A 10234-nucleotide genomic window follows, 5' to 3' on the forward strand; every position below is an offset into this window, starting at 1 on the left:
CGCCTGGGCCCGGCCTGCGCCCCACGGCCGGGTGCCCCCGCGCTCTGCCCGCCGCCCGGGACACGGGGCCGCCTCGCTGGGGCCTCCGGGGCCCGGCCGCGCCCGGGCCGCAGCCCGGCGGCGTACGACGCCGCGCGTCCTTGGGACTGAGGAGGGGGCTCCGGGCCGCGGGGCGGGGGTGGCTTGGCGGGAAGGTGCGGGGAGGGGGCCGTGTGGGGAGGGCGCGGGGCGGCGGGGGCCCGGGCCCGGGCCTGGCGGGCCACGTGCCAAAGGGCTCTTCGGGCCCAGGAGGGGCCTCGGAGAAGCTGTCCGCTCAGGGCGGGGGACACCCCGCCGGAAAGCCCGTGCGGCTTCGGGACTCGGTCTCGGTGCTCCACGGCAGCTTCAGGATTCTTGGATTTTTATCGTTATGGACGTGCTAAGTTACTGGTCTTAGGTTGCACTTCGGGAAAGGGCAGATAAGGCTCGTTTTCCTTGAATCAGCACGACTTTTAAGTTCGAGAGGCCTCTAGAAAAAACCCCGTTATCGGCAAAACACATGAATCGGCCAAACTTCCAGAATCATGGCAGCAGCAGGAACCTTCGCATCATCTCCCGCGTAGATGAATGCAGTTTAAAAACCAGGCGAGAAGATGAGCTAACCAACCTCCGTTTGGTTTTTCCAAACGTGAAAACCTATTTTAGTAAAGGCATAATGGCCCACATTTGGGTTCGGGTGTTGATTTTATTATGGATAAGGCTTGTGCTTACTGCCACATGTTAACCACATGGCCTCAGCCACAGGACACTTCCAGAGGAAGTAACTGCATCTGGTCCTGGGGGGTCCTAGGAAAAGAAAACATTGCTTGGTTTTCGTCTGTGACTTCAGATAGTATGTTTCAGGCATTGTTGAGAAGGACCCACGAAAAGTATTAGGTAAATAAGCCAAGAATCTGGATTAGCGTGCCTTCCCCCCACCTTTTTTCTTTTTAGAAGGATTGATTTTCGTCCTTATCTTGTACCCCCAAAAGACAAGTTTTTAAGAAAAGATTTTCCCCCCCTTTTTCTTGTTTTAGTCACTTTTGGGGAGAAACATAACTAGTTAATTTCTACCTCAGTGAATTAACCTTAATTTAAATTAACAACTTTTTATTCTTTTGCTCAACCCCTATTAGTTGAATGTAAGGTTTTAAGGGTCTTAAAGAGATGAATAAGAGGTTGTTCCTACCTCTAAGACTTTTTCTTTCTCTGCAACGCAGTTACTTTCAAATACTTAAAAATTACTGTGGTCATGGCTTAATCAAATACCTACGAAGTGCCACGTTCATAGTTTGATGCTGTTTTAGTTTGTTGAGCCTGATTCTTGTTTAGGAGGAGCTCTATGTACTGAAATATAAAAGGGATAATTTATTATATTCCCAAGGGCTGAATAAAGAACTTAGTTTTTTCCAAGTTGTAACTCTTGGCAACAGTGAAAAAAAAAACAAGGTATATATTTATATAGTTATCTCATATGTCACAGAGAACTTGGGTTAGGTTTTCTTAGCTACCAAAGGTCCACAGTCCTTTTCCTGGTGACAACAAGCTAGGTCTTTTGAATGTGCAGTTTAAGGGGCATTTATTACACTTACATTTGAACATCTGGAATAGGCAGAATATCTTTTTTACGGCACTATAAATGAGGATTCTTTTTACTTTTCTTGAAATCTTAAAAGTATGTGGCATCTACACGGAAAGCTTAAAGACAAGAGAACCACAGTTTTAACTGCTTGAGGGGATTGTTCTCTTGTCTAAATGCTTGACCATGAGAGAGACTGCTTCCCTCCTCCAGCGGCTGCAGGAGTGAGAGTTTCTTTTCTAAAAAGTTGTTGGCTTCTTTCCTTTTCCTAGCCTTCTGACAGTAAGTGGAGAGCAAACGCCTGGTGCCCCGGCCTCCTGGCCTGCTCTGTGGCGAGCGCCCTTTCTGTCCTGGCAGGTTCACGGGAACTCCTGAGCTGGCCTGTCAGGGCTGCTGCATCAGGGCCTGGTCTTGAGAGAGTCCAGCAAAGTGCACAGCGTTTTCATGTTAGAAAGATGCTGGGCTAAGTCAGTAAAGGTTGTAGCCACCAGCATTCACATTGGAGGGGGGGCTCTATTAAAGAGGACTGGAAATGCAATATGGTGTTCCCTTGGCGGGGCCTGTTAATTACAGATGAGGGTGTTAACTAGAGAGGTCAGGTTGCCAGTCTTTGCCACTAAGATGACTTTAAGTTCTTTCACTGGCATGGGTTTTTAAAAACATCAGTTCTATTTTATTTTGACTTACCCAATTTGGTATACTTTTCTGATAGCATTTTCATGAACCTTATCATTTAATCCTAACAAAAACCTCTGCAGAGGACTTGAAGCTCACAGTTGAAATCCTGACTTGAACTTTCTAGTTGTGTGGCCTTGGGTAAGTTACTTGGTCTCAGATCCTCAGTTTCCTTATCAGTGAAATGGGAACAAGGACACATAAGTAACTTGCAAAGTTGCAGGGATTATAGATAATATGTATGTTAATCCTTAACTGTAGTAGGTATTTGGCTGCTAACTGAAACCTTTCCAGATACGCAGAGGTGGGTGTAAGGAACCGAGCACGCAGGAAGCGCAGGAGAAGAAGCCAGAGCCGCTCCCGGTATTGTTCTCTGTCCTGGTCCTTCTGGGCAGAGTGCAGGTAGCCCACAATATCACTTGCTTCCTTTATTTTATTTTTACTTCAAGCTGAAGTGTCTCGGTACCACGTTGGTACTCGGAACTGGCTTAGTGCAGCGCAATGATGGGTGAGTGCGTTCTGAGGGCAGAGGGCCCCTCTGGGCTTGGGGACGATGAGTGGAGACGGCAGATAGGAAGCAGGGCCGTGTGAGGAGAGCGGCCTCACCCGTACTCCTCAGCCACTGACGCCCTTGGCTGCTCTTATTTTAGATGTGTTTATGGATTGTTACTGGCTCCTCCTCATTGGAACTCATTGTTCGTGTGGACCAGGTGCGGTTAAGGTTTAATGAAAGCAGTTCACTGGCTTTGTTGTGAGTATCAAAAATGCGGTAAATTTACCTCAATGAAGACAAGTTTGTGTAACTGTTAGTGTTTTGGTACTAGTTCCAGGAGTTGAGCACTCACAGCCTAGATGAGTGCAGAATCGGAATAGTCGGACCTCCCAGTTCGGCTCACGTGGCCCTTCTCGGGTCGCATTTTGACTGCGCCAGGCGTGGCCTGGGCACTGCCGCATCTTAGGTGTGACTTGTGTCATGAAAATTCAGTTCGCTGTGGCTGAAGGGAAACATACTGCTTCCTGGGGTTGGAAATGGGAGCTCATTTGGAATTGACCCTTTTGCTTCTCAAGAAGGAGGCGTTATAGGCCGGGAAACTGGGGTGTAAGCGGAGTTAGGCCCACTCTAAGCCTGCTGTGTAGATTGGCCGTGTTGCGAGGCTTGTGGGCTGAATCCCCGAGCAGAGAAAGAACCGGGGCCCTGGCAGTGAAAGCCCGGAATCCTGACCAGCAGGCTGCCGGGGAACTCCTTAGAGTGAGTTCTGCCTGTCTGCACTTGAACCTCAGCAGGGGAAGCGTGGAAAGGAGAGAGGAACTGTGAGCGGCAATCATCAGCCCTTAGAAGTTTAGTTGAGCATGTGCTAAGCACAAGGCACCTGGAAACAATTCTGGCTACAGATCAAGACAGAGGGGTGTCAGGTGTCCTGAGGTAACGCAGCAAGCGGTTAAGTGGTTAACCCTGTGGTTCCCAAATCTTTTTACATTGTGAGAATACATAGGGGTGGATAGCAGCAGTGATTTTTAGCAGCGAGAAGAAAAATATGCTCTCTTACTGCCAAGTGACAGTGAAAATACAGTATTTGCTTTTTAAATTAGTATATATGTGTTTTGCAGCATTCCATAGAAGATTAGTGGGTCTCATTGAATTCTTGGAGTAATAAGAGTGTGGGTGGCAAGCAGAGGTCCTGGTTTGGCTACTGACTTTTTAGTGACCTAGGGTGAAAATTTCTCAGTTACATGTGGGGATTGTAATAGAGAATCTGAAATGCATACTGAATCTAGATTGCAGTCAGTCCTTAATGAGGATGTAAACTTCATTGTTACTCTGTTATTTGGCCGTATGGCAACTGGGGATCCGAATCTGGGCCCTGGCAGTGAAAGTGCTGAGTCCTAGCTGCTGGACCACCAGGGAAGTTCCAGCATCATTCTTTTAAATGAATAGTGCAGCAGCAAAAATTTAGGTGTTTTTTTTTTTTGTCAGTAATTACTGGATTGGGTTGGGTCTGCACAAGAAACACAAGTTTATTTCATTCAGCAAATGACTATTGGCCCTCCGCGCCACCCCCAAAAAAAAAACCTTAGCAGTTAAAATCCTGAGTTATATAACTGCTACTAAAAGGGTGATTGTATGGGGTATTATTCAAAGGTAAATAACTTGGTCTGTACCCTCAAGGAGGATGATAAAAAGCAAAACGGTAGAGCAGGGAAAGTGCCCCGAGTCTTGGTAGGAAAAAGAGTTCCAGGCTGGTGATGTGGTCAGGTTCTTTTATAGAGCTGGCATTTATTTGAGTTGGCCCTTAAAGGTTGGAAAACACTGTGACAGGTGCGAGAGGCGCAGGCAGACAGTGCTGCCAGACTCCCAGCCGAGAGCAGGGGGCATCATGGAGCCGTAATTAGTTTGCAGCTCCGTCTTCCCTCACGGCCTCTAGTTTTCCTAAGGAATGGCATGGACTCTCTCAAGACCTTGTAACTTGCTGTGCTCGTGTGTAAGATGAGTACCAGGACAGCGGCCCGTCTCCTAGGATAGGCAGCACGCCTCTAAACCAGCAGGAGTCAGTTGGATTACTGTTAGTTACCTAAGAGCTCTCTCAGGAAAAATGTGGAACAGCTCACTGAGATTGGCTTGGCCAAAGAGGAAGAAACAGTTCATGAAAAATCCACACATGGGCTAATCATTTCGTAGGAAGCTAAATTTTTTTAACTATTATTTGTAGGCTGAAAGTAACCCTAAAATGTTCCCTGTTAATTTTCTTCCACTGATAAACATCTGATGATTTAGTATAACGTATTTCCCTTATACTTTACCATTATGAAGTAAGCAAGAGGTCTTCTTAAAGCAGCAGTGTAAAAGTGAGATTGCCCAAACTACCATTTATTTTAGCTTTGAAAATGCATGTTGAATATTGGGTTGTCATTTTTCTAAAAGATAAATATCTCGTTAAAATAAAAAATTATAAAATGCTTGCAGACTGTCCGCTTGCCTGGATTGCCTTGTGAAAGGAAAGGACTCCTTGGGACCAGGAGTTAGAGTGCTCGGATTCGTGTGCCTGCTCAGTACTGTCTGGCTTTTGGCCCTGTGGAGAGTAGCCCACCAGGCTCCTCTGTCCATGGGACTTTGAGGCAAGAATGCTGGAGCGGGTTGCCATTTCCTGCTCCAGGGGATCTTCCCAACCCGGGAAGTGAACCTGTGTCTCTTGCATCTCCGGCATTGGCAGGCGGATTTGCTGTCACTGGGCCACCTGGGCAGTCCATCTGTACTCGGATTGGTCCTCAGTAAACCAGAGAAGACGCACGATGGAAATGGGATTGAGGGGAGGACCAAGAGCCATAAGCACTTTTCCTGTGATTGTTTTAATGTGCTGTTCACTTTTTAATCTCGAGTGTTTTCTCTGGAAACCAGCCCTCCACTTGACTTAAAATGCCAGCACCCATATAGGAAAGCAGATGTAATTTTGCCAAATGCCTTTTTAATCGTCACAGACTGGTTTCTTCTGAGTGGAAACGTGCCTTGGGACAGCGTGGGGTATGGGCGCCCTGCTCGGGCGCGCTGTCCCCCGCTGTTGGGGTTAAGTGTGCAGGGCGAGTGTGCGAGATGGCAGTGTCCTCTGAAGATTTGTCCCAGCTCTGATTTCAGGCGCATGGGGCAGGTATGAGTTCTTTTGGATATTTGACACTTACGAAACTAAACTCGAGCATAATTTTAGTCACTAGGTTTCGCTTCATCGAGTTAAAAAACTTTGTGCACCATTCTTTGACACTGAAATTAAGGGCAAAACATGTTTAGATACAGGGAAGTGTGGAAATGTAAAGGTCACATTGTTTTCAGCGAGCTTTTTAAAGGCCAGTTTAATGGGAGTTTGTCCTGCAGCATTCCAGTCTGTTCTTTTCCATTCTTTTCTAGGAATAGCCCCTGCTTATTTTTAGGTTGTTATGTAAGAAGTATAAAATGGATTTGCTTTAGTTTCGCTTTTATTTTGAAACAATACCCAATTAAGGCGTCTACTGTGAAATTACAAGTAACCTTGTTTTAGATGTAAAATCACAGAAGAAAATTTGGAAATGGGAGCATCTAGAGAGGGGGAGATGGCCCCATTGCTACCCGGACTTTACTTTGGCGTTTCTCTTTGTTGCTTTTCTACTGTTTTTAAGACTGCACCTCTCCAGCCAGCCCTTGCTGCGCCTCTTCTGGCGCGTCTGCCCTCGAGAGCTCAGTCGGCAGGCAGGGCTACAGTGTTACTAGGCGCCGTGCTGGGTGCTCTGGTGCACGGCGGGTTTTACCTCTGCGCTCCAGCGATGCTGCAGACCCACGGGTTGCTCCAGGTTTATAACCAGTATCTGACTTTCAGTTGCCCACCATCGAGTTTTATCGCTAACGATGGATATTCATTTACACTAACCCTGAAAGTCCCCGTAGTAACCGGTTAACGCATATGCATAATTGTAACGATTATGCGAAGTGTTTTTGATTCCTTTTTTGATGTATTTCATAATCATGATGCCTAAGTATATGGTTATCTGATTGTTTTTCTAAACAGTGTCCTGGTTGGCTCTTGTTCCTGAAGAATAATTACCCAGAAATACACTAAATGGGGAATAACAGCTGTAAGTGGTGTTGAGTGGCTTCACGTTGTCGCTTTTAATGTTTTGAAGATCTGACTGCAGCCATGAGCAGCAATGAGTGCTTCAAGTGCGGACGGTCTGGCCACTGGGCCCGGGAGTGCCCCACTGGTGGAGGCCGCGGTCGTGGAATGAGAAGCCGTGGCAGAGGTGGTTTTACCTCGGATAGAGGTATTTTTGTCGAATAAAAAATTCTGAAGTGCTTCCGTATTCATGAGCGTCAAGACTCGGCTAACGGGCCACGCACGCTTTGTCTCCGTCCAAAACAGGCTTCCAGTTTGTCTCCTCGTCTCTTCCAGACATCTGCTACCGCTGTGGCGAGTCTGGCCACCTTGCCAAGGACTGCGACCTTCAGGAGGATGGTAAGTGAGGGGAGCGTGCGGAGGAGGTCCCCCCCCCGGGGTGCGGCGCGGAGCCTGGCGGCACCCGTGAGGTGCCACCGTCTGGCTCTACCTTTCCCTGCCACCGAAGCCTGCTATAACTGTGGCCGAGGCGGCCACATCGCCAAGGACTGCAAGGAGCCCAGGCGGGAGCGGGAGCAGTGCTGCTACAACTGCGGCAAGCCCGGGCACCTGGCCCGCGACTGCGCCCACGCCGACGAGCAGAAGTGCTACTCCTGCGGCGAGTTCGGGCACATCCAGAAGGACTGCACCAAGGTCAAGTGCTACAGGTGAGCGCCGGGGCGGCCGCCGCTGGGAGGGCCCGGGGCGCCGCGGCCCCGACCTGGCCCCGACCACACGAGGGGTTTGGTGCGTGAGAGAGAGGGGTGACGGTTTGGCACCTTCAGAGACGTCGTAGGAAACTCCGAAGCGCGTGTTCTGTGTGTGTGATTCATACACAGGTCTCTCTCGTGAAATCGGGAGTCTCTGCTTGTGAACGTGACGTGACAGTATATGTACATGTTAGAGCATCACTTGGACAAGCTTTGATCCGTGCGTGCTTGTGGGATCCTAGGGGCTCGTTTGTGTGAAGACAGACCGTGTTGGCCCGTGTCTGGTGGTGGTGGTGGGCGATCCCCTGTGGACCGCTCAGCTGAGAGGCTTAGCCGTCGGGTTCCTCCTCCTTGGTCTTAGTTTAGGGGTTAATGAGACTGACTGTCTGAAGAACACAAATGTGTACTTCACTCATCATTGCTTTTTGTTTTGCACTAACTAATCCTTTAGTACACTCTGACTTTTTCTGAGCGCTCTTGTGACAGCTGTTTTAATTTCCTCTCTTAGGTGTGGCGAAACTGGTCACGTAGCCATCAACTGCAGCAAGACGAGTGAAGTCAACTGTTACCGCTGTGGCGAGTCAGGGCACCTTGCGCGGGAGTGCACGATCGAGGCCACAGCTTAATCGCTCTCCTTTGTCGCCCCTCCTTTTCTGATTGATGGTTGTATTATTTTCTCTGAATCCTCTTCACTGGCCAAAGGTTGGCAGACAGAGGCTACTCCCAGGCCAGTGAGCTTTACTTGCCGTGTAAAAGGAGGAAAGGGGTGGAAAAAAAATCGACTTTCTGCATTTAACTACAAAAAAAAAGTTTATGTTTAGTTGGGTAGAGGTGTTAATGTATAATGCTTTGTTAAAGAACCCCCTTTCCGCGCCACTGGTGAATAGGGATTGATGAATGGGAAGAGTTGAGTCAGACCAGAAGCCCGTTCTGGGTTTCTCGAATATGTTCCCATGTAGGAGGTAAAACCGATCCTGGAAGTGTCTGTGAGCTTCCATAAATAACTTTAATTTTAGCATAATGACTGCCTTGGATTGTCTGACCTCAGTAGCTATTAAATAACATCAAGTAACATCTGTATCAGGCCCTACAAAGAACATACAGTTGAGTGGGAGTAAACAAAATAAAAAGACACACACGCGTGTTAGTGGCTGTGCGAGAACACTCGGAATCGAAGCCTGAGCAGGAACAGCCTCACCACAGCGTTGATGCTGGGTTAACAGATGGTGATGGCAATGGCGTAGAACACGTTTTCAAAGACTAAATCTAAAACCCAGAGTAAACATCTATGCTCAGAGTTAGCATAATTTGGAGCTATTCAGGAATTGCGGAGAAATGCATTTTCACAGAAATCAAGATGTTATTTTTGTACTATATCACTTAGACAACTGTGTTTCATTTGCTGTAATCAGTTTTTAAAAGTCAGATGGAAAAAGCAACTGAAGTCCTAGAAAATAGAAATGTAATTTTAAACTATCCAATAAAGCTGGAGGAGGAAGGGGAGTTTGGCTGAAGTTCTTTTTGTTTCAGCTTTTCATTAATGTGGGTAGTGCACAGTGCCGCGTTAAAGGGGAGCGGGGCGGGGGGGGGGGCTGGAAGCTGACCGTTGGGAGTTTCCTTTTTGTGCTAAGGCAGTCTGGCCTTCAGTGAGGAAACGTAGCTGTTAGAGGGAGCACAGGCCTCAGACGCTCTGTCAGCTCTGCAAGGACATAGACAGTTTACGTCTTCTCGTCCATTATAATGACGGCCTTTCGTTCCACGTTGATTCTGAACAGTTCTAACACCATGGATGGCTTTCGTTAAAGTTTATTTTTTTTAATGTGGACTCTCCTTAAAGTCTTCATTGAATTTGTTAGTATGATTTTTTTGGCTGCGAGGTGTGTGGGATCTTGGCTCCTGGGCCAGGGATGAACCTGCACCCCCTGCACTGAAAGGCGAAGGCTTAAGCGCTGGGCCATCAGGAAGTCCCACCATGATAGTCTTACCATGGCAAGTTTTCCTGGACTTCACAGGGATCTGAAATGTTGGATTCCTTGTGTTTTCTCCTAGGGTGTGATCTAGAGTTGACATGCACCTTAGAAGTCGTTTAATGAACTCACTTTATAGATGAGTTCCTAGAAGCTTAAGTTGAAGAATGTGCAGCTGCCTGGAACCTCAAGTACCCTTCCTCTCCTACAGCGGCTGAACGCCCCTGCCCCTCCCTGTGGCTGCTGCCCCGAGCTTCCCAAGGTGGCTCGTTGGCCCCTTCATCCTGCCGGGTGGTTTCCTAGCCTTGCATGTGCTACACACCATGTGTCATCCGGTCAGTGTGGCGGTGGCTCACACAGCGCTGTGCTCACCAGAGCAGCAAGATGGTGCGCCCCAGAGCCGGTTCATTTCTGTAGAGTGTCAAGCTTTCAGTTTTGCTTTGCTTGTGTGGTTGGGTTACATTGTTTCTTTTTGGCTGAGTTGCACCCCGTGGGATCTGACTTCCCCGCGTCTCCGGCCTGGAAGCTTCCGGTCTTTGGTCTTTAACCTGGGGCAGCCAGCGGAGTCCCTTTGATGTTTTTCTGAAGCAAGTGCTGTATCTCAGATGTTAAGCATGTTGGAGATGGTGATAATTTTAGTTTTCTGGCACAAGTACCAGTGATGTTGCATTT

The 10234-nt window shown here is 48.0% G+C and overlaps 1 protein-coding gene across 3 annotated transcripts; it reads left to right on the forward strand.

The window, feature by feature from the left end:
- The first annotated feature begins 90 nt into the window (after window positions 1-90).
- LOC120868072 (CCHC-type zinc finger nucleic acid binding protein) lies at window positions 91-9098 on the forward strand. 3 transcript variants are annotated; one of them, XM_040246661.1, is made up of 4 exons: window positions 91-7054; window positions 7153-7245; window positions 7355-7553; window positions 8104-9098. In XM_040246661.1, exons 1-4 carry the CDS (start codon window positions 6931-6933, stop codon window positions 8219-8221), a joined length of 534 nt encoding a protein of 177 aa, XP_040102595.1. In that variant the 5' UTR covers window positions 91-6930; the 3' UTR covers window positions 8222-9098. The 3 variants fall into 3 exon arrangements, with proteins under 3 accessions (XP_040102595.1, XP_040102597.1, XP_040102596.1); XM_040246663.1 differs by having other exon boundaries at window positions 7183-7245; XM_040246662.1 differs by having other exon boundaries at window positions 91-7033.
- Window positions 9099-10234: the final 1136 nt, after the last annotated feature.

Source organism: Oryx dammah, unplaced genomic scaffold, assembly GCF_014754425.2.
Source record: "Oryx dammah isolate SB20612 unplaced genomic scaffold, SCBI_Odam_1.1 HiC_scaffold_9, whole genome shotgun sequence".
NCBI classification, from domain to species: domain Eukaryota; kingdom Metazoa; phylum Chordata; class Mammalia; order Artiodactyla; family Bovidae; genus Oryx; species Oryx dammah.

What these genes read in the sequence shown, in the direction of transcription:
- LOC120868072 (XM_040246661.1), top strand. Translation starts at nt 6,931, where the DNA reads ATGAGCAGCAATGAGTGCTTCAAGTGCGGACGGTCTGGCCACTGGGCC. An exon ending in TGGTTTTACCTCGGATAGAG is followed by an intron (nt 7,055 to 7,152) that starts GTATTTTTGTCG and finishes CGTCCAAAACAG; the next exon opens with GCTTCCAGTTTGTCTCCTCG. An exon ending in CTGCGACCTTCAGGAGGATG is followed by an intron (nt 7,246 to 7,354) that starts GTAAGTGAGGGG and finishes CTGCCACCGAAG; the next exon opens with CCTGCTATAACTGTGGCCGA.